Source organism: Pipistrellus kuhlii, unplaced genomic scaffold, assembly GCF_014108245.1.
Source record: "Pipistrellus kuhlii isolate mPipKuh1 unplaced genomic scaffold, mPipKuh1.p scaffold_m20_p_9, whole genome shotgun sequence".
Classification (NCBI taxonomy): Eukaryota; Metazoa; Chordata; class Mammalia; order Chiroptera; family Vespertilionidae; genus Pipistrellus; species Pipistrellus kuhlii.
In genome coordinates, this window is record NW_023425595.1 from 33,596,285 (window position 1) to 33,619,528 (window position 23,244).

Consider the following 23,244-nt stretch of genomic DNA (forward strand, 5'->3'; position numbering starts at 1 on the left):
ATTGATACGGTTTGTAACAGACAAAGCTTGCTTTTCCTTTTGGATTGAATAGTGCATTCTGGGTAAAGAAGGGTGGCCAACCCCAGCTGCAGCTCTGCAGGCCCAGTGCAGCTGTGCTAGACCTTGTTTCTTGGTTTTCAGATGCCCCCTTGTGACTTCCTGTAAGAAGTGCCTCTTTCTCAAGCTGAGCTGACAGTAGCATCAGCTATGGAGCAAGGACTCTGTACCAAGCACAGTCCTCACAGTAGCCTTGCAAAGTAAAGGTTTATTCTAAACAAGTCTGTGGATGTATTTTATATTTTTTCTAATTTACTTTTCATTTTGAAATAATTTCAAACTTACAAATAAGTTGCAAGAGTAGTACAAAGGACTCCAACGTATCCCCACCCAGATCTCCCCACCCAGATCTCGCAGGATTGAACTTTGTATTGTTTGCTTTATCACTCTCCCCTCCCCTCCGTACTTTCTCTTTCTGGCTTGTGGGTGGTGCACTGCAGCCCTCCAGGAGACGGAGCAGAACTTCCCACTCTGGGGTGGGCCTCAAAATGCTTTCCCACCAAAATGTACAGTCCAGACAGGGGGAGACCAAGTGCCTTTACAGCGGAAAACCTGGAAACATACCTCTGTGGGCGATCGAGGTCAGCATCACCAGCGACAGGTCCTATTGGCAGGATATACTTCTGAACTGATGCAATGAGAATGGCACTCTGTGGTCTTCCTTCCAAAGCCCACAACCTCCAGTCTAATCATAAACAAACAAACAAAAAATATCAGCAAATCCCAATTAAGAGACATTCCGAAATAACCAGTACTTCTTAAATTGTCAAAGGCATTAAAAACAAAGAAAGTTTGAGAAACAGTTGTAGTCAAGGAGTCTGAGGAGACACGACAACTAAATGTAATGTGGGATCCAAGATGGGATCTTGGAACAGTAAAAAGACATTAAGTTAAAAACTAGGAAATCTGAATAAAGAATGAACTTCTGATATAAATGACGTGTCAATATTGGTTTATTATTTGTGACAAATGTACAAAGAACTTGTAAGGTGTTAATAATGGGGGAAACTGAGTGTGGGGTATTTGAGAACTCTACTATCTTCACAGCTTGCCTGAAAATCTAAAACTTTTCTTAAAATTTTTATTTTCTCCGAAACCGGTTTGGCTCAATGGATATAGCATCAGCCTGCGGATTGAAAGATCCCAGGTTAGATTCCGGTCAAAGGCATGTACCTTGGTTGCAGGCACATCCCCAGTAGGGGGTGTGCAAGAGGCAGCTGATCGATGATTCTCTCTCATCGATGTTTCCAACTCTCTATCCCTCTCTCTTCCTCTCTGTAAAATATCAATAAAATAAAATATTTTTTAAAAAATGCATTTGTTATGAAAAATTTTTAATTAAAACTAATTGCTACTCTCAACTCTAAGGTTTCTGAGTTGAGTGATCTCTATCAGGGTCACAGAATCAGCCCCAGTTCTCTCAGTCCTTTCATTTACTCTTCCATAAGACAGAGCTGAAAAGGTGGTTTGCTTAGGCAGGAAGGACTATAACTCCCAGAGTGCTCCTGTGCAGTTGCCAGGAGCAACTAAGGAATGCAGACTAACAGCCCTGCTGGAATCAGGGCTATAGAGGACTACTAGCCAGCCAGCCAGCCATGGGCCAGGATTATTACGCTGTACTCCACATCACTCGCAATGCAGAGGATGCCCAGATCAAGAAGGCGTAAGTTGGGACAAGCTGGGTTATGTGCTGCGGCCTGCCCCACCTTCTCTTTCAAATTGATATTTCCTGCACAGCTTTGGGCAAGCAAAGTAAACCTTGTTTCTTCTCTTGCTCCTTGCACACTTCTAGCCTGGCTTTGCTGTGTCAGGGTTCCCAGTCCATCATCCTTTACCCTCCAAGCCCTGTCTCCCCTCTTAGATGCCCTGGTTTTCCTAACAATGAAATGGGGACAAAGGAGACATTTGAATGTTATTCTGAATATTATGGAGAACTAAACAATTGAGAACAGAAGAGTGTCCAGGCCAGAAGGATGTGTTACAAGTTTTATTTTGGCCATCACATGGGGTCTTAGTGTTAAATAAACTGCATCAAGTTTAGGGGCATTCTGGTTTATTTCTAAGGAAGTCTAGGACAGGAGTTAGCACATTTTTCTGGAAAAAAAACAAAAACCTCTTTGGACAAATATTTATTGAGCAACTACTTAATGGGTTAGGAGATAGAAGCATGACTCAGAGATGCAGCTTAATTTTGTTGGTGAATACAAGTGTGACGAGTGCTACAAAGGGGAAGTGCAGGGTGCTGAGGAAGCTTATACTGGAAGGAGAGAGACCCCTTCAGAGGATGTAATGATAATCAAGGCAAAAGCTGAAGCTTGCAGTAGGGCCGTGGGCTGTGAGAGGGGAGAGAATGGACTTGACAATTGGATAATTTGGGGATTAAAAAAAAGGGAGGAATCTAGGATGATTCAATCAATTAAGGTTGGGTAATACTAGCTACATTTATTGAATTGTACAGATGTTGTTCTGAGAACCTTCCATCATTATTTCACTTAATCCTCACTACGACCCTGAGAGGGAGGTGCCATTATAATCCCAAGGTCACATGCCTAGGAAGCAGCAGAGCCAGTACTCAAACACCATGCCCGCTAGAGGTGCCTACCGTGGGCCAGGTCCTCTAGGCATCTGAGTGATGTAAGTGGAGAGAGTCTACAGTATGGCTGGAGAAACAAGACACAAACTCATGAAACAAAGAACAATTCAGGACAGTGTGTCAGGTCACCCCCTGTTCGGAGTAGCGCATTGGCCTGTAGGTCCTGTCTAGGGAAATGTCATGAGGAAGGAGTCCAGAATGATGAGCCCAACTTAAGCATTGGAAAGATTTAGGTCTGAGTCCAGGTTCTCCTACCTGCTAGCTGTGTGACATGAGCAAATTACTTAACCTCTCTGAGCCTCAGTTCTCCCATCTCTTCCTAAGGAGAGGAGGGTTGTCATGGTATTGAAATGGGATTATACGAGATAATGAACATGAATATGCTAGCATTTATTTGCATCTGATACCATGTCATAAGGTGATTAAAAGAACTGCATATGGCCCTAGCCAGCTTGGCTCAGTGGACAGAGCATAGGCCTGCTGACTGAAGGGTCCTGGGTTTGATTCTAGCCAAGGACGTGTGCCTGGGTTTCGGGCTCGATCCCCAGTGGGGTGTATGCAGGAGGCGGCCGTTAGATGATTCTCTGTCATCACTGATGTTTCTTTCTCTCCTTCTCCCTTCCTCTCTGAAATCAAAGAAATATATATATTTTTAAAAATAAAAGAACTGCATATGTCTCAAACAATAGTGCTTAACCCTTCTCCCCTGCAACAGCTCTTAAGGGATAAGTCACATATATAACACTCTCCCATAGGAGCACCTCGATTTTGCCCCCCCCCCAATTTAAACTTATATAACAATAATTCATAATCAATCACCAGTTAACCTTTTCAGTATCGCTCATTCACTGTAGGTTGCCACAATGGTACTGTGACTCCACCCCGTCTCCCACTCAGGAAAGCAGGTGAATGAGAGTAGGTGATACTACTGCAGAGATCATTTAAAAACCACTCAAGCTTATATGAAAAACTGAACTCAAATCTCTTTACTTTTACTCACTGGTAGAATTTACTTGCAAATCTCCTCATAACTGATTGCAACCTCTGTAATTGAGAAGGGCTGTTTAGAAGTCTCAGGGAGGTCGTGACAATTATCTTTAGGTCTCTCAAAGTAGACAGAGCAGATTCTCTGCAAGGCTTCCGAGGGCTGAGCCAGGACCCTCAGGGATGAAGAGGTAGGGTCCCAGGACAGCAATCCCCGCTCAGTAAGAGTTATGTGAGCAGGCTCAGATTATAGGCTGCAGTAACTGGAGACCGTGAAAGCACCTGACATGTGCGGAGTGCCTCTCTGTGCCACGCCCTTTGACATCTTATTTTACCTAATCTTCCCAAGAGGCCTGTGTGTCAGTTCAGACACCAAGACAGGATTAGATGTGCAAAAATATGAGTTGGGGAAACACTTGAGGTGACGGGGGAGCAGGACTGTGTAGGTTTGACACCTGTGGAAGGGGAGAGAGAAGGAAGGTTTGGGGAAGGAAGGCTGCAGCCTGGTCTGCAGAAAATCTCAGCCCAACTGAAGAGGAGGCCTCAGGCAGAAGCTGTGTGATGAGGAGCCCTGTGTCCTTCAGAGCTGAGCCAGCACCAATATCCCCAGCATCTTGATTCCTTGGCTGGGAGCAGCTGGGTTGGGTGGAGGTATAGGATCAGCACAAAGACCCAGAGTGGGGGCAGCCGCTGGGGCTGTCGGTCAGCTCTGCTCCCTCCACTGGGTTCTCTTCAAGGGGTTCTCTTCAATGTGCTTCCCTGGCCACCACGGCCCTGATTTACAGCTGGGCACACCAAAGCTCTAAGGTCACCGAGCAATGGAAAGCAGAGCCAGCTCTGAGCCAGGTCTGATAGGACTTGTTCTAACCCTCCCTCCTGTAGGTACCGGAAACTTGCCCTTAAGCACCATCCATTGAAGTCCGATGAGCAAGCCTCAGTGGAGATATTCAAGCACATAGCAGAGGCCTACGACGTGCTGAGCGACCGTGAGTGACTGGGCTGAGTGTGGAGGAGTGCCTCCAGGACCTCTGCTCTGCCCCACCTCTCCATTACGATCATTCCTTAAGTGTGAACGTTGGGCTTTCTGAGGAGCCTCAGCATACAGTAAGCAGAATCAGATAAGTTAAGAAAGAGGAGAATGAAGAATTGCCTTTCTCAGTAGACACAAGCTAAGGTGGGGGATGTGGCATGGAGAACCCTCAGATCAAGCTGGTGTGCTCACCTGGTCTCATCAGAGCAAGAGGGGGGGCAGGACTCCCCCCATCCCCCACACCCTACTATCCCTTACAGGGATGGAGAGAACTCGATGCTTGCTGCCAAGGGAAAAAGGACAAGGCTGAGGCCGAGATTGTCCTCCCAGAATTTACTAAGTAGCTAAATCTCCATTTCCTTGAGTACAGCATAAAACGGCAGAGCGAGTGAGCTAGCATGGCTCAGTGGTTGAGCATAGCCTATGAACCAGGAGGTCATAGTTCAATTCCCAGTAAGGACATATGTCTGAATTGCAGGCTCAATCCCCAGTAGGGGGTGTGCACAAGGCAGCCAATCATGTTTCTATCTATCTCTCTCTCTCCCTTCCTCTCTGAAATCAGTAAAATAAATAAATAAATAAATAAATAAATAAATAAATAAAAAATTATATATATATATATATATATATATATATATATATATATATATATATGGAAGAGAGAGGCCAGTAATTAGTAATTAGGACATTTTTCTATGATGAAAACCTGAAGAGTGGAGGAAGTTATTTCCCACCCGGCCTGGGGCATTGCCCACATGGACTTACCAAAGCACTTGTCCTGGAGACTATACCCAGGGACACTGTGCAGGAGAATGGGCAGATCACTAAGTTTTTTCCAGCCCAAAGTTTTTAGGACTTAAGACCCTAGGGTTTCAAAACTCTAAAATTTGGAAGCTCTAGAATTATTAGATTCTGAAATGTCAAGGTTCTAGGATTATTTTTACTTTATAGATGAGATAGCAGTTATGATGGATTAAACTAAATCCCAGAAGGCTAGCCTGACCTTTACTCTCCCTATTTCCACTCCAATTCCCATCCCTCTTCAGCAAAACTTAGTCTTTCCCATCTCTTCTCTGGAGGGGGGCATGCCCAGATCCACCACAACGAAATTAAACCCCTAACTTCTATGTCTTCTTCCAAAGACTGCCAGACTGTAGACGCTAGAAATATGGATGCTTTTGTCCTATGCTCTTCCTCATATCCTCCTCCTCCTCCTCCTCCTCCTCCTCCTCAGCCTTCTAGCTTTCTTAGCCCCCCAAGACTCTGCCTCCTTCTCAAAGTGGCATATATCCACAGCCGTGAAGAGAAGCATCTATGACAAGTTTGGAGAAGAGGGTCTGAAGGGCGGGATTCCTCAGGAGTTTGGGTCTGAGACCCCGTGGTCAACTGGTTATGTCTTCCATGGCAACGCTGATAAGGTTTTCCATGAGTTCTTTGGAGGAAACAACCCCTTTGGTGGTAAGAGGTCCTACCTATTCCCTTGCCTTGGACATAGCTGTAAAGATGCTTTTCTTTGCGTAGTTTTTTTTTTTTTTAACTTTTACATATATATGTATCACGGTTAAGAAATAATTTATTGAATAAATTGCAGCCTTCCATTTCTTTCCCAGAAGCAGCCACTCACAGTTAACATTTTATGTATTATTCCAGAGATTTTCTATGCATTTCTGAGCATGGTTTTATTTTTACATAAACCTTTAATTAAGCAAGTGAGACCACATTGTACACAGTTTTCTTCACACGTCTTATTATATATTATATACAGATTTACTTTATTCATTCCTATGGCTGCATAAGATTTCATTGCACAGGTGTGTGTGTGTGTGTGTGTGTGTGTGTGTGTGTGTGTGTGAGAGAGAGAGAGTCAGATGACCTCATGGATGGATGGGTGGATGATCACAGGTCCCAGGTCTCATACAGACTGACAAAGAGTTCATTTATGAGGCTCAGAATCACCTCGCAAGGAGTCAACTTTCAAACCTGTCTTCCTGGCTCCAGTTCTGCAACTCAAGAGTAGATTTTTCACTCCCTCAGCCCCTTCTTCCTGGCCATACTATAGCCTTTCTGCATTTCAAAAGTTCAACCTCTTTTCTTTTCATTTATTTATTGTCTAAAGTTTTACATATGTCTTCCCTACTTGACCCCCCCCCTCAAATCTACATCATTTCCATGTTACTATAAGTGAACTACAGCCCATTGCCCCTTCAGCTCAGACACCCCTCTCACTATGCATTACTTTCATGCCTGATTCTAATCCATGTGCTGCCATTTATGAGCTGTGTAATCCTGGGCAAATCTCTTCATCTCTCTAAAACCTCAGCTTCCTCACTATTAAGAGGCTATAATAGTCCATTGCTCACAGTTGTGGGGAAAGGAAGTCTGGAAAGAGGGGGGGTCAAGAGTGGGGCATGAAGGAATGGGGATCGACAAGAGATGATAATCATGGATCTGCAATTGAGGACAGTTTCTTGGCCAAAGTCTGAGTCTTCAAGATGGAAATCAGATGCTATTATAAGCACCCAATTTTTCCTTGGGAGCTGAAGAGGAGGGGTAGGGGAAGTTCTATCAATCCAAGTCTCTAGACACAATTCCTCTTATTCCTCTCCCACCTCCTGCAGAGTTTTTTGATGCAGAAGGAAAAGAGGTGGATTTGAACTTTGGGGGGCTCCGGGGCAGAGGGGTCAAGAAACAAGACCCTCCAATACAAAGAGACCTCTACCTTTCCCTGGAGGACTTATTTTTTGGCTGCACCAAGAAAATCAAGATCTCCCGCAGGGTGAGTACTTGGCTTGTCCCTACGGGGAGCCATCAACTGTCCCCTCTAACAATCACCCTGACTCTAGAGACCTCAAGTATGGTCTCTGATGGAATGATGCAATCTTAGACTCAGAAACCTAGGATGCAAAAATACTAGAATCTGGAGTTTGAAAGGGACAATTGGGGGTTTTAGTCTGGTTCTTTCCTAGTGTAGGAATTCCCTCTGCAACATTTCTCATTGGGAGATGATCTTTCCCTTCTCAGTTCAGCCACATCCCCATGGGCTCTGAAAGGGAGGAGCTAAAACTGTGACTTCTGCCCTCTGGATGTTACCAGATCATACCCTCAGGGTTTCATCTGGGGTATGATCCATGAGTAAGAAAGAGCAGGTGGAGATTAAGGGTGGGCTGGAAGACAGTCCCTGAGGGGACTGGTTAAGGAAGAACCTCAATTCTATGGCCCAGCCCTGTGCTAGCACATGAAGAAGGTCCCCTCAAAACTTTGCCCAGCAGAGTAGATGCCAACTATGGTCATGCTTTCCACAGCTGGCATCCATGTGGGCATGTGATTGGGGACTGGATGGATGACATAATAGGGGAATGCTTCAGCTGATGTTCAGATAAGTTGAGCTCTGTGTCATCTTCTGGGATGTAAGAGAGGAATTAAATACATGTTCATTGTGCATCTGTTAGTGGCCAGGCCACATGATTTGTGGGCTGGAGTGGTTTGATCGACTCGTGGTGACTGCTTGGCATCTCAGGTCCTGGCTCCATAACATGCCTGCCATCCTGAAATCCCAAGTCCCTGTTCTGGTGGAATGGGGTGGGAGTGGCAATGGCTCAAGGCAGCTTCTCCCCATTGCTAGAGAATTGATCCTTCAGCGTTTCTTTCACCTTGGGAAATCCTGAACAATTCTCCCCCCACCATCCCACTGCAGGTGCTGAACGAGGATGGGTATTCCTCCACCATCAAGGACAAGATCCTCACAATTGAGGTGAAGCCTGGTTGGAGGCAAGGCACACGGATCACCTTTGAGAAGGAAGGTGACCAGGTGAGAGGGAAGGAAGCTGATTAAGGTCAGTTCCCGGATCAGTTACCTGGGCTCAGGTGGTGGGAAGACAAGGAGGGAGGCGGGGCAAGGACGCAATACTTTTTTCTGCCCCTGTGAACCTGGTCTGGCAGGGAGAGCAGTCTGCAGAGTGGGTGAGATGACCCCTCCTGCCCCTCCCATGGGACAGAGCCTCTCAACGCTTCTGTGGATGGCCAGCTTAGGGCTTCTCTCCATTTTGCAGAGTGGGAAACTGGGGCCCAGAGAGGGGAGGCCCTTGCCCAAGGCAAGAGCACAAGAGCTGAAAAGAGAACCCTGTCCTAACTCTAGTGCTTGAATTTCTTCAGTGTTTCTCTGAATAAAATCCAACTATAGGAACTACGCGGAAATCACTTATTAATGATTTTAAATACTTATTTAAATAAAAATATAAAATTATTGTCCAAGGCAGTGGATGGTGTCTTCAGAGCTGAGAGAGATTAACTTCTCTGCTGGTACTTCTCACCCCCTTTCTCACTGGTAATACATTTACTTCCAAAAAACCTCTTCTACTCCCAACTCTAATGTTCCCTCCGGGCAACCTTCCCCCTTGGGCCAGCACCTCCCTGAGCTCCTGCCCTTGGGTTCCCTTCATCTGTTGAACATGCCGAGGATTCACGATGTGCCTCTAGTGAAGGGAGCTCTTGGGAGGAGGGGCAGGTCTGATTCCTCTGTCTCAGGGTGCAAGAGTCCTCAGGAGAATTTTGATGACTTGGTGAAGTTTGATAGGACAGAGACTTTGTAGGAGACCCAGCTCTGTTTCATCTACCATCTACGGAAGCCTATCTCCCTTCAGCTGAGTGCATCTATCTGGGCATGCTCAGTAGAGGAAAAAGAATTCATTAGGGAAATTTTCTCAGAGGAGAAAGATTCATCAGGAAAATTTTCTCAGAGAAGAGGCACATCTTGATGAGAGGGCCCATTAAGAATTGTCTAGTGCCGAAACCGTTTTGGCTCAGTGGTAGAGCATCGGTCTGCGGACTGAAAGGTCCCAGGTTCGATTCTGGTCAAGGGCATGTACATTGGTTGCAGGCATATCCCCGGTGGGGGGTGTGCAAGAGGCAACTGGTCGATGTTTCTCTCTCATTGATGTTTCTAGCTCTCTATCTCTCTCCCTTCCTCTCTGTAAAAAATCAATAAAATATATTTTTTTAAAAATGGTCTAGTCCTAGCTGGTTTGGTTCAGTGGATATATCATCCGGGACTGAAGGGTCCCTGGTTCAACTCTGGTCAAGGACATGTACCTCAGTTGAAGGTTCGATCCCGGGCCCTGGTCAGGGCATGTGCGAGAGGCAACCAAAATCAATGTGTCTCTCTCACATCAATGTTTCTGTCTCTCCCCCTCTTTTCCACTCTCTAAAAATCAATGGAAAAATATCCTCAGGTGAGAATTAACAACAACAACAAAAAAAAAAAATTAAAAGAACAATGGTCTAATTTCATTGTTTTGATGAAGACCTGGAGACCAGTAGAGGCAATAACTTGGTCAAGATCACACGCCAATTAGTCCTGTCCACTTTTGGCCCCCTCTGTCCAGGGCCCCAACATCATCCCAGCAGACATCATCTTCATCGTGAAGGAGAAACTACATCCTCGCTTCCGCAGGGAGAATGACAACCTCATTTTTGTGAACTCCATCCCGTTGGGCAAGGTGAGCGGCTGAAGTGGAAAAGTAGGGGGTGGGTGGATCAGAGTGAGTTCCGCCCGCCCTATGGGAGGCTCTGAGGCAAGCAGGTCTTCGGAATGTGGCGAGTGCCACTCGGAATCTTTATGGCCAGGTTCACTCCTGAGCATGAGTGTCCCCTCCACACCCTTACAACCCAGGCAAGAAACAGCACCAGCCTAGACTTTGCTTCTCTTCCCTCACCCACCTGCATCAGTCACTAAGTCCTGCCAATTCCACCTCCAAGTCCCTCTCCCTTGGTCCACTTCTGTTCACCCCCACCATCTGGGCCTTCCTGGCTCCCTGCTCATCTCCTCCTCCAGGCTCTTGCCCACAGCAGTCTTTCCTCATCCGGTCACACCACACTCCTGTCTAAACATCTTGGCATGGCACTCGAGGCCCTCTCCAATCTGGCCTCTGCTGACCTCATCCCCTGCCCTCCAGCCACCGTGCCACTTAGAGCTCCTGACCATTTGGTACATTGTCACACCTTCATTCTCTTGGTTTTTCTGGCCCCTCTGCCCGGAATGCTATCTACCCACCTTCTCTAACTGGTAAGCTCCTCCTCACCCCTTAAAGCACTCAACTGCTACCAGCTCAGTGCAACCTTTCTGTTCACTCCCAAATGGTTTGGGGGTGGGGGTGGGGGGGAGGAGAGCTCTCCTTGGCTCCCACCAACCCCTCTACTTCCCTCTATCATAACTTATCAACATCAGTCTTGCCTACCAGACTGATTTCCCTTTATAGCCTTGAGGCCCAGCTTGGGGCCTGGTACTAAAGAGGATTATAAAGTGCCTTCTAAACAGAATGGCCATGGGGAACTTCCCTACTCCTGCCTTTGGCCCTAATGTCCCCTAGGCTCTGACCTGTTGCACCGTGGAGGTGAAGACCCTAGATGACCGGCTACTCAACATCCCCATCAATGACATCATCGAGTGAGTCCATCTGCTTGGGCCTCAGCAGGCAGCAGGGCTGGCTTGGGCCTTAGAGGGTAGCATCAGACAGGTTGGCCTAGTAGAGTTGTTAAGGTTGCACTAAGCACAAGAGGGCGAGAGAGGACTAAAATCCAGTCTCCACTCTGCCTCTCCAGACCAACAAGGTGCCTTTTTTTCACTTTCACAAAGGCCCTTTAGAGGCTAGGGGCCCACAGTGCTAGGCAATCCTTGTTGCCTTCATCTTCCATCCTCCAACAGCTCTCAGTGGAGTTCTGAGTTAATCCCAATGAGCCCTTTCCAAGGAGGGCCCTCAAACCAGGGTCTACTCACTTCCCTTCCTTCCTTGCCTGTTTCCCATCTCTAAAATGAGATTCCTGAAATGCTCCCAGAGACTCAGTGTAACTCTCTGGAACGAGCCAGCCTCCTCTCCTCCCACCCAGTTCTGGCTGAAGAAAGCTACTGCCCATGGTGGAAGCTGTAGCGACTGCCCCACGACTGATGTGAGCGGGAGGCGTGGGGGGGGGGGGCATGGGCTCTGTCCAGATGCTGCTCTGGAGCGCCCTCTCAACTCTCTTCTTTCATCTTCCCTCAGTCCTAAGTACTGCAAGAAGGTGCCAGGTGAGGGGATGCCATTGCCCGAGGACCCCACCAAGAAGGGGGACCTCTTCATCTTCTTTGAAATCCAGTTCCCCACCCGCCTCACCCCCCAGAAGAAGCAGATGCTGCGCCAGGCATTGCTGATGTAACTGGTGGGCTGGGGCTGCAGCAGGTGTCAGCGGAGGCTTGCGGGGGTGGGGGTGGGGGCAGGGCCTTACCCCACTTCTATTTCCCACAGCCTCAGGGTGCTCAGGGAAGCCAGCCCACTGCAGTGACATGAGGTTGGCTATTTAAATAAAGATTTGCTATCTTCTAGCTACTACACCCAGGAAAGTGTGTTGGAGAAGCTTCCTATAGCCCCTCTTGGGTCCCTGCCCTGACTTCGTGGGGGTAGCTGGGTCCCTGAGGGTTCAGAGCCTTTATGCTCCCACCTTGAGAGCCTGGGGCAGTGCTGTGTAGCAGAAGGGTCCCCAGCTCTGCTGATTTCTCAGGACACGCGATATTTAAAAAGGGCTCAAGTCTAGTGTGATGTCACTTTGTACTCGGAAAACTGAAGTACTCGGGACTTAGTGACAGCTGTCATCACCACCTCAACGGCCACTTCCCACAGACTCACCCTTAGAGAGGCAGCATAAAGAACACAAGCCCTGGAAATGGCCGTTTCCTATCCTGCCAGCCTCAACTCCCTGGCCTGAGCTGAGTGGATCCTGTGCTGTCTCTAGGCCTGGTCGTCTTGGAGAGCTGGGTTCTGTTCCCAGCCTGGCCACTGACCCTTCCTCAAGCTGTTTGTGAGGACCAAGTCATTGTGTGAAAGTGCTTGGTGTACTTGATTTCAGGACCAGCGCTGCTGTCCAAGTGGCCTGCAGGAGCGCCAGCCCCCAGATCCAGCTGAGCCTGTGCAGACCACACCTGCCTCCCCATCTGCCTTCATCAGTCAGTAACAGTGAGGTGGGCACCTCTTCTGTGCCAAGACTCTCCTGGGTCCAGGTTTGGGTTAAGATAGGTCCAATTTTATGACAGAGTAAGAGGCCACTTTTGTGAAGACTTCAGAGATGCCACAAGGGGCTCCCACATTGTCTCCCACCATTCAAAGCATCATTAGCTTAAGGTTTTTCCTTCAATGGGGACTCAGTAGCACTAGTCAACCATTTTTAACCCGTCAGATCCAAGGCGTAGGACGTGGACCCAGGGTGTAGGGAGCGTTTCTGCATAATCATGGCTTTGGAGTCAGATATACCTCAGATGTGTTGTTTACCAGTTGAGCTCTTAGGTAAACCCCTTCCCCTTCCCTGAAATCTGACTCATACAGACTGCAACCCCTACCTTGCAGACTTGTGCAAACCAGAGGAGAGAAGCCAACTATGTCCTCTGAACAATTCGGGTGATTGAGTGGTGGTAGCAGCCCTCTTCTGGAAAGTGACCAGGAAGGACATGTGGGCCTGCACTGGGATGTCCCAGCACTCCAGGTCTGATGGAAAGCTTGCTAACCTCTTCCCCAGGGGGAGACCTTGTGAGCTGGGCAAAGCAGGGCTCACCACACCCATTTTAAAAGTATTAAGGACTAAGGACCAGTTAGAGGCGTACTGGTGGTGCCCCATCCAGTGGTTCCTACCACCTTTCCCAGCTCATTGCCCCGGATCAGACCCGGAACCACGGTGAGACCTGTTGCACTCCTGTCCATGTCTGGGACACAAGCCTGCCGAAAGGAACCAGCTGACATGCCAAGGACACCAATTGCCCCTCAAGTCCTCTGTGCAAGTGACCCGGCGCCTCCCATCACACTGCCTGCCTGCAGCCCAGTAGAGAACAGCATGGCTGAATTTCCGGGCTTCGCTCTGAATCAACTCAGCACCCGCTGAGTCCCTCTTGGGGCCTGAGACCTTGGCTTAATTTGTCAGTTTTCTTCTTCAGGAACCTGTTTAATATCCTGAACTGCTTGCCCAGGTGCTGAAAGCCTAGCCTCCAGATCTGACCAATGGAGCAGTAGCATCAGCTTTCAGGCTGCGAGGAGGATCATGTTCTCAACCTGGCTGCACAGCTACCCAACAGGAGTCCTTCAGGACCCCAGCAAGGGCCTCTGTGGGAGAGGCCACAGGGGAGGGGAGTCCAAGGTCAGCTGCTGAGGTCCTGTGTCCTTCCTTGCATGACCTCTCTGCCCTCAGATTCCTCAGACATCTATGATAGCCCGGTGGGCTCATGCAGGGCTGAGATATTTGAGATTTTGGGAGTCCCTGCCCAACAGCTTTCCTGCCTGAGGACAGGAGGTAGGAAGAGGGACAGAAATGTGTCGATCCCAATGCAGCCTAAGCCTTGGCTTGCCCCTGCTTCCGTGGGATCTGTAGCCCGGGAGAGGGTGAGATTCCAAGTGTAAACGACCATCAGGCTGAGGACAGATATCTGCCCTCTCAGCGCAGCCATACTGTCTCCCAAGGATGGGAATCTGGAGGATGGGAGGCAGCCCAACTTGCCCTCGCGAGGTCTGGGACTTTGGGGAGGTCGGTTTCTCATTTACCAATATAAAATGGAATAAATAAGCCCACAGCATCTGAGTCCCAAGTTCCTCTAAATCTTCCAAGAAGCACAGGAGATGGGAGAGCAGACAGGAACACTCATTTTGCAGATCAGCAAGCCTGGGGCAGGCTGAGGGGCTAGAAAGGCTGATGCTGGAGCACCAAGCACTGGGTGAGTCAACGCTCAAGGAGCCTGGTGACAGCAAAGCCACCGCGTCTTCTCTTGCCCCCTCAGCACCAGGCCGGTCCTGAAAAGAGGAACAGACTCGACGATGTCCATGGGCCCCAGACTGGACACCGGAGGTGGAAAGTGGTTACACCGCCCCTTTCCAGGTTAAGGTGGCTTCCCCACTGCCACCAGGTGCCAAAGGGCCCATCAAACCAAGATGTCTGCTAACAGCTATAAGAGAGGGAGGAGACACCAAGATTGAGCTTGCTTTATGGGTGATATGCTGGCTTCGCTTGGGAACAAGATAAAGAGATGGGCTGAACTTTTCAAGGGACTGAGGGGTTTGGGATCCTGGTTGGTGACAGGCCTTCAGAGTGTCAACTGGGGTCAACTCCACCAGGACTGAGAGGCAATGGGGAGGAGGGGGGGAGGTAGGGAGGAGAGGTAACAATGTGGGGAGAGAAAAGGGAGATGGTAGAAATGGGAGGAGGAAGGGGTGGAGAGTGAGGGGAGGGGAGGAGGGGAAGAGGAAAAGGAGGGCCTGGCTGGAGCTGAAGCCAAGCTAGGAGGTCAGGTTGGCAGCAGGAGAGGCTCAAAAGGGAGCCTCCCGGGAAGTGCAGGCAGCCGTGAGGGCCCGTTTCAGCTGCTCATAGGTGACGAACATCACCACGTTCCAGGAACCCAAACGGAGGAAGGAGGGCATGAACCTAGAGGTAAAAAACACAGGTCATAGGGGGCACCTCCACCTCCTGCTCACCCCACTGGGCCCTGGCATCAAATCCAACCCAGTGCTTTGTCCCAAAGGAGGTTGGGAGGGCCCAGGGAACAAAGCCTCACAGCTGTGTGGCTGTGCAAGAATGCCCGTGAGCCTCCATTTAAACACCCATAAAGCAGGCAGCAACTCTGAGAGGAAGGAGTATGAGCATGAGAGAATGCCCATGAAATCTCAGGACCATGATCAGAAAGTTTGATCCTGGTTGCCACTCAGTTCCAAGTGTAATAGGCCTGGAACCGGGTGGGGTGGATCACAGGCTCACCCTTTGTAGAAGGCTCGGGGACCCTCCTTCTGGAGCATGGTGAGGGCACAGCGGCCAGCGCTGCTGTACTGGCCAAGGGCAGAGTTCATGTATCTCGTCTTGACTACGTCGACAGGGGAGGCAATGATGGTGGTGCAGAAACCTGCCCCGAAGGCAGAAGTGAAGTGGCAAGGAAGGTCATCTGTCAAGAAGGAACAGGCAAGGGGGTCAGGACTCCGCACCCCATCATTCAGGAAGGAGAGAGGATTTTAAGTAGCTGGGGTCTTGTGATTTTAGAGAGACTCCAACTAGGACCTCTCTTGAGAACCTAAAGTCACTTTGCCTCAAAGCCCCAGTGTGCAAAGTGGGAATTTCATTCCACTTGGCTTCAATATGCTAGTGAGAGGAACTCATTCTATAACCCAAAAGGAAACAGGATGAAAAGATGTGGCTTTTGGGCAACCAGATTACCACATCTGATCCTGAGCTGGGGGAAGGGGGAGCCCCAGCATCATTTACCCTAACTCACCTGTCATGAGGTTGGCCTTCAGGAGGGCATCCTTGATTAGGTCGTAGGTCACCAATTCAGTACAGTTCACAATTGCATTACGGGCAATATTGGGAGAGGTTCCTACAGAAGGAAGGAGTGTCTGTTAGACCAGGGAATGGGGGGAAGGAAGAAGAAAAAAAGGGAAAGAAGAAACATCCGGCACACACCTTTCCAGAGTCCCCGGAACCCTTCCTCTCGGGCAATGGTCTTGTAGGCATCAACAGTACTTTGGTATCTCTGGCCACCTCCAGCCCGGGCCTGAGCCTGGAACCGGACCTTTACCACATCCGTGGGCTGGGCCACAGCCACAGCCAGGGCACCGGTGGTGCTGCCTGCCAGGAGGCGGCTCCCGATGCCGGCATCTGTGGAAGAACCATGGAGGACAGTGAACAGCTGGGCTTGCACTCATTTTCTGCCTCTCCTCACCAAACACAGCCCCTCTTGCCTTTGGGCAAAGGACCAGACCAGCTCTTCCCCTAAGAAGTCCCCACATCAAACCAAATATTACTTTGTCTACCACTTGCTAGGCACTGGGACACAGCAGGGAGGGGGACAAAATGAGACTTTAGTGCTTTCTTTCATAAAATATTTTTATTCACTTCACTAACCTGCTCAATATCCCTCAGAAACCAGTCATTTCCATTTGACAATGAGAAAACCTAGGCTCAGAGAGAAGTGGCTTTTCCAAGGATTGGGACACCTACTTCTCCTTGCCCGGTGATCTTAAGAAAAATCAATTTTTAATCTGGGTCCTCAGTTTCCACATGTGTAAAGCAGAGGGAGGACATGACATGCTGAGAAACCAGAGTGCTGGCCTTTGGAAGCTAAGGTCCTGGGTGTGTTTTTTTGCTTCCCTCTGTGGGCGCTTGGCCAAGTCCTTCCTCCATGCTACCCCCCAGCAAACCTCAGTCTCTTCCTCTGTAACACGGGATACCACCTACTCTCAAAGTGGTTGTGAGGATTATCATGAGAGGACGCCCTGCTCAGAGCTGGCACAGCCCAAAAGCTCAGAAATCATGAGAATCAGGGCCCTAAAGGAGTTAGGCAGGGAAATGAACTAGGATCAATCACCACTGAGAAGAAAAGGCTAAGGAGCCTACAGCCCAGCCCCACACTTACGCTCAGAGCCCTTGGTGTAGAACTGCTTGACAGAGTCGTAGAGGCCGATGCGGACAGAGGCAAAGCTCATCTGTCGCTGCAGGCCGGCGACCAGCCCATTGTAGAGGCTGCGGGGACCCTCGGTGCGCGCCATGGTGAGGATGGTGCCCAGCACACCGCGGTATTGGACACTGGCTGCAGCTCGCACTGCCCCCTGCTTTTCTCCTTGGATCTGCAAGGCCAAGACAGGTATAGGAATAGACAGGTTGGCATACCCATGCTCCAACGTTTACAGTCCCAAACAACCCACTGGCCCTTGAGGAGTCTGCGTCTTGGGGAGGAAAAACTAGACGCTACCAGGATTCCTAGGCTTCACCCCCTCACCTGCAGCCGGACTTTGGCAGTATCCAGGGGAAAGGTGATGAGATCTGCAATGCAGGCAGCTGTGCCAGCCCCCAGGAACTTCACAGTGGCAGTAGGGGGCACATCTGTGGCCTTGAACCCAACCATGATGCCGATTTTCTGCAGTCTTCCAGGAAATGAAGAAAAGTTGGAGAAGGGGACACCTTCAACCAGCGTCAAGACGAGATAGAGGAACTCTGCCGGAATCTAAGCCAAGGGGAGAGAAGCCCAATCAGTTTCCCTGCTCACTACCCCAACTCCTGCCTCCTCTGACAGCAACACCTCCCTCAGCAAGGACCAGAGTAACCCTATGAGGGAAAATAGTGAGCTCTGGAGGTACTCAAACAGGGGCTGAAGAAGCAATTCCTGCCCAAGGCGTCCAAATTTTGTGAAGAGATTCCACTACAGGGAGAGTCCGGATCACAGATATCCCAGTGTTGCCTCAAATAGGCCCTGGCCCAGACCTCCGTCTGCTGGGCCAAGATTTCCCTCATGAAGCCCACATTCCTGCTTCTGCGGATCTGTCTGGAGGGCAGAAGTGAGGAAAAGGTTTCAGCCAGACCAAGACCTGACAGGCATAAACCTGAAGGCTTCCACCTGGGTTTCTTAAGCAATCAAGACTCCTAAGGTTCTGGAATTGTCTAAGTCTGTAAGAACAGGAACGGGTATTCAGTTCCTTCCCACCCATCAGTCTCTTTCTTTCCCCAGCCCGTGCACAGCTTGGGCTCTCCTGAATCATCCTTTTAACAAGAGGTAGGCTCGGGTTCACTGAGACGCAGGAGACAGTGTCTATCCCTAAGGGGGCTTACTGTCTGGCACAGAGTAGGCAGGTGATTCAAGCTGCACTGGGACTTGCAGGACATACTGTCAAACTGCAGAGGAGGTAACAACTAACTCTAATAGAGAGAGGTAAGGAAGAGTGGGCAATCAGAAGACTTAGGCAAGGTAACACTTAGCTGGACCTTGAAGGATCCTAGGCAATTCTCGGGGCAGAGTAGTGCCTAGGCCCTCAACTTTCTTCCCCTGCCCTACTGTGTGATTCAGGGAAAACCCTACTGTATGATTCAGGAAAAACCCCCTCCCTCTTTGGCCAGTATCTTCTCCTCCACCATAGGAGTCCCCCGTCACCACAAGAGATGGGGGTGGGGAGATGCAAGTCAGAGATAGTGACACAGGAAACCAAAAACTACATTTTGTTCCTAGAGCTGGAACAACACCCTTCCCTCCCCCGCTGCAGAAGGAGGAAGTGAGCCCAGCACCCAGTGGGGGAGAGGGCTGCTTCTCTCTCCCCAGCTCACTTCCTGTTTCATTGGAGCAGCTGCTCTGATCCCAGTCTGATTGGCTGCCCCTGTTGCTGGGCCAGGGGGAAGGAGCTGAGAAGCAAAGGGAGGATCCGTTAAGAGTCAGCTGTGAACAGTGACCCATGGAAACAAACAGCTCACAAGCTGTTTCCTCCTGGGCTTCATCGCCCAGGTGGCAGGGGCAAACAGGGAAATCCGGAGCCTCACCACTCAACTGCATCAGGAGCTCCTATAAGGCGGGGCTGGTTTCCCTCCCCTGGAGCCTGGCCCACTTGAGGCTGTTAAGATGGGCACTCAAATGGCACAATGGGTGGATTGTGCTCCAGACTCCCTAGCTTCCCTGCTCTGCTACCCTCACCTCCATGGAGGTGCTCCACCCTAGCGCCTCAGAGCAGCCCTGTGAGGTGGCCACCCTTACCTACATATTACAGATGAGGGGACTCAGTCAGACAGTTACAGATTCCAAAGCTTAAGCCATTTGCTTTGTACTGTGCCTAGCTCATTTCTTTCCTGTGGTTTTCTCAGCCCCAGGAACCAGCAGGGCCTCTCAACAGCCAATTTCTCTCATACCAGTATGACAGTTCTGAGAAAGTAAAGGCAAGTGGCATGCCTTTACCGACTTTGAGCTGGGCTGAGGGTGTTGAGACCCAACCCTGGCTCACCTCAAAGACAAGTACACAAAGACTCAGCTGCTGCCCTAACTGGTTTGGCTCAGTGGATGGAGTGTCAGCCTTCAGACTGAAAGGTCCTAAGTTGGATTCTGGTCAAGGGCATGAACCTTAGTTGTAGGCACATTCCCAGTAGGGGGTGTTGCAGGAGGCAGCTGATCCATGTTTCTCTCTCATCGATGTTTCTAACTCTCTATCCCTGTCAATTCCTCTCTGTAAAAAAAAATAAAAAATAAAAAAGACTCAGCTGCCATTTTGAATGCTGCCTTGGATTTGCCACAAGTCAGTTCTTTCAGGGGCATCGGTATGGGGTTAAAGGTCACCTCTGCTAAAGACCCCATTAAAAAGAGTGAGTAAAACTCAGGCCTAGGAAGAATTAATCATATTTTGCGGTCCCCAGCAAATAACCAGTTTCAGTGTCCAAAAGCCATATATCTTACTACAACTTTCAGTCTCAGGGGCAGTCAAAACTGAAGTAAAACTATATGTAGTTAGAACAATAGGTTCCTGTTCTGTTGAGAACAGGTTCCTGTTCTGTTGATTCCCGGGTCACCCAGGGCCAATCACTCCCACCCAGAGCACAATTTCCTCTTTTGTAAAACTGGGACCATTATCCTTGGCTTGTCAGGGTCAGCCCAAGAGCCAGAATGAGACCAGGAATACACACATGTCAGTGCTTTGTGAACTCTGAAGAGTGACTTCCCTGGGGTGGTGGGGGCAGTTATTTTTGTCTTGCTGACTCTCCACCTCCATCCCAGACCCTAGGGCGAGGAGGCCGCAGGAGACCCTCCCTTAGACTGGACTCTCACCCGGCTTTGGAAGGTCTCACGCTGAGGCCTCCAAGATCAAGCTTCTCTAAAGGCGTCCCATTCTTCAAAGCTGCCGGAAGCTTTCATGCTCCGATCCTGTTGGTTTTCCATAGAAAATGGCCGGGAGACGAAACACCCAAAGGTCATACTATGTGTCCTGTGAATAATGGCAAAGAAGGGGGAAATTTTAGAAGGAAATTCACCTTAAAGGACCACACCCTGTTAAGGAAAGGGCATCTGTGCAAAGGCACAAAGCCCACTCAACCCGTGCGGGGGAGAGGGGACAAGGTCCATCTCCCCAGGGACCAATTCAGTGCACAAAATGGAGGGAGGAAATGAACCCAGGAATTCTCCCTCCCTGTCTGCTTAGTACCACACATCAGCTCTCTTCAGACTTTTGTTTTGGTGGCATGGAGCACTCTGGAAAGCACCCCCCAACCCAGTCAGCAGATTGGGGAGTAGAGTGTTGCGGGGAGGGGGTTAGGGGGTATCATGATGCGTCCAGAGAGACTCGGTAAGTCCACCAGGGCCCAGAGCAGGGCTGCGAGGAGGTGAAAGGAGCCAGCAGCTCAGAGCCCCTCCAAGCAGAAACAGCTCCAAAAAGGCCTGGAGCCCCCGGGAAAGAGAGGGGCCATTCTTGGGCATCGCTGAGGCGCCAGAAGGTCCCCACCCAAGGCAGGGCTGGCATTCTAGCCGAGGGAAGAAAGGGGGAGAGGGGGGAGGTTTAGGTGTAAATTACAGCTCACTGAACGCCAGAGTTTGTAAAGAACAAAAGCGAGTAGGAAAAGGGTGAAAGAAGAGAGATAAAGAAAGGACAGAAAGGAGAAATACAGAATAGGCTGGGAGCAGAGAAGGGAAACTGGAGAGGGAAGCGCGGTGGCAGGCGCGGAGCACGTGTAGCAGGCGGAGGGCTGGGGCGGGCCAGGCTCACCGGGCCGCGGGGGGAACACGAGACGACGAGAGGGCGGGTGGCTCTGCCGGTCGGCGGGCGGTCGGAGGGCGCGGAGAGGGAGGCGGACGATTGAGGACTGTGCGGTCGGCCAGGCTTGCAGTGGGGCGTGCGGAAGCTGCCCCGGCGGCTTAAGCTCTGGGGGCGGGGCCTGAGGAAGGGCGGGCCCTGTGGGGGCGGGGCCAAGATCCCACCTGCCCTCGCCGCCGCCTTCCTGCCGGGCCGCTCGCTGCGCGCGCCCTCCACTACTCCCATTTCGTGCGAGCGGGCGGGCTCCCGCGTCCACCCCTCTGGTCCTTTCTCCCCACCCCGTGGCCACTCCCTCCCCCGAGTCCGCCAACGTCGTGTAAATGGCAAGACTAACGCCAGGGAAAAGCGGAGGTTGCCCAGTGCCAAGGCCCTTTCCAACTCCGCCCCGGGGCTCGCTAAACCGCCGCCTGCCTTCGCGCGAACGCAAGCGCGGGCTCTCGCAGGGCGGGGCCTCCCGGCCGGCCTCGCTAGTGATTGGTTAAAGCCGTCGCGTCGGCGAAAGGAGCCAATCCGGGCCGCAGCAGCAGGTGGCCGGCTGCGCCGTGGCCGTTGGGAGCAGCTGGACTTCCGGCCTCCTCCCGCCCTGGCGGCCCGGGAGGCTTCCGGCTGGGGTGGGGCGGGGCACCAAGCGTGACGCACGTGGACCTGTGGCCCGCACCTTAGGTTTTTGTTGGCCCTTGGAGTCTGTGTTCCTACTTTTGTGTATGCTCCGTCTTTTCCTTCCACTGTTGTGGTCTTATATGCTTCCAGGACTGCTTCGGTAAGGGGAAGCTGTTTACCTGACTACACCCAAAGCTCCTCAGATCAGGAAGGAGCTTTATTTTCAGTATCACAGCCCTCCAAAGGCCAATATAAGCCTAAAAGACTGGTAACTAGAGGCCCCGTACATAAAATTTGTTCATGGGGTGTGTAAAGGTGTCCCTCAGCTCAGCCTGCACCCTCTCCAATCTAGGACATCCAGGATTGCTGGCTCCCAACTGCTCCCCTGCCGCCTGACTGCTCCTAACTGCCCTCCCCTGCTGGCCTGGTCACACCTAACTGCCCTCCCCTGCAGGCCCAATTGCCCCTAACTGTCCTCTCCTGCAGGGCTGGTCTCCCCCAACTGCCCTCCCCTGCCTAGCTGAATGGGGATGGATAATTACAGCAAGTGTCCAGAAAACAACGTTGAAATCTATAATAAAGTTTTATAGGTGTTTATTTGAACTACAATATTTTTCGGACCATAAGACGCTCCAGACCATAAGACGCACCAGTTTTTAGAGAAGGGAAGTGAAGAAAAAAAGATTCTGAAACAAATAGTGTCCTAAAATATTTTATGTGCATTAAAACCCAACATCACAGTCATAAACACATGTAATCAACCCTGTAAAGTAAACAGCAGCATTTAGAACCATTTTAGAGCCGGGCAAGCACACAGACACCACACAGAGCTGGGCAAGTAAAAAAACTTTTTTTTTAAAGTATATGTGTAGGCTATATTTGGACCATAAGACGCAGGGACTCTCCCCCCCCCCCCCCCCCCCACTTCTGAGGGGGAAAAAAGTGCGTCTTATGGTCCGAAAAATACGGTAAGTTTTATAGAAGGTGCTTGGAAGCAAGATCTCAGCGGATTAAAAAAGTGCTCTGGAGAATGGCAGTTTTGTAGTTTCTTTTATGCAGTTAGGATCAGGAGAAAAGGAAGATACATGAAATCTAGTGATAGGTTAAGGAGGTGGGAGAAAGGAAAGCAGAAAAATCTCTAGGATTGGCTAAAAAGCGAAACTGAGAAACACTTATTTTACATTGGTGGGTATTGGATAGTTAATAATTAACATTTACAACCCACAGAGAGGGTATGCAGGAACAAGATAACCATGAGGGGTTCTGTGGTCTCCTGCTCTGGTGGTTTTATGTTCTGGTGCCTATGGTTGTGCCTTTGAGGGGATCTGGAAAAGAAAATTGCCCTGACTGAATAAAAAGCATGGTCATGGCTCACTTTTAAGGTAAATATTAATCCTTGCTGCAGGCCTGGGACATTACCTGCTGTCACCTGCCTGTTA

General features: G+C 50.0%; 2 protein-coding genes across 3 annotated transcripts; one reads left to right on the forward strand and one right to left on the reverse strand.

The window, feature by feature from the left end:
• The first annotated feature begins 1,500 nt into the window (after positions 1 to 1,500).
• Positions 1,501 to 12,262, forward strand: DNAJB13 (DnaJ heat shock protein family (Hsp40) member B13). The gene is made up of 8 exons (XM_036426826.2): positions 1,501 to 1,720; positions 4,517 to 4,620; positions 5,961 to 6,122; positions 7,283 to 7,440; positions 8,359 to 8,472; positions 10,046 to 10,159; positions 11,030 to 11,106; positions 11,699 to 12,262. The coding sequence occupies exons 1-8, from the start codon at positions 1,653 to 1,655 to the stop codon at positions 11,850 to 11,852; spliced, it is 951 nt and encodes a 316-aa protein (XP_036282719.1). The 5' UTR covers positions 1,501 to 1,652; the 3' UTR covers positions 11,853 to 12,262.
• On the reverse strand, positions 6,365 to 21,318 carry UCP2 (uncoupling protein 2). Of its 2 annotated transcripts, XR_004986123.2 has the most exons (9): positions 21,158 to 21,318; positions 20,227 to 20,383; positions 17,431 to 17,655; positions 17,068 to 17,278; positions 16,116 to 16,310; positions 15,928 to 16,029; positions 15,420 to 15,600; positions 6,528 to 6,664; positions 6,365 to 6,488 (listed from the first exon to the last, which is right to left on the reverse strand). XR_004986123.2 is itself a non-coding variant. In XM_036426824.2 (8 exons), exons 3-8 carry the CDS (start codon positions 17,554 to 17,556, stop codon positions 14,975 to 14,977), a joined length of 930 nt encoding a protein of 309 aa, XP_036282717.1. In that variant the 5' UTR covers positions 17,557 to 17,655; positions 20,227 to 20,383; positions 21,158 to 21,318; the 3' UTR covers positions 14,636 to 14,974. The 2 variants fall into 2 exon arrangements, 1 of the variants encoding a protein (XP_036282717.1); XM_036426824.2 differs by lacking the exons at positions 6,365 to 6,488; positions 6,528 to 6,664 and adding an exon at positions 14,636 to 15,089.
• Between the last annotated feature and the right edge of the window lie 1,926 nt (positions 21,319 to 23,244).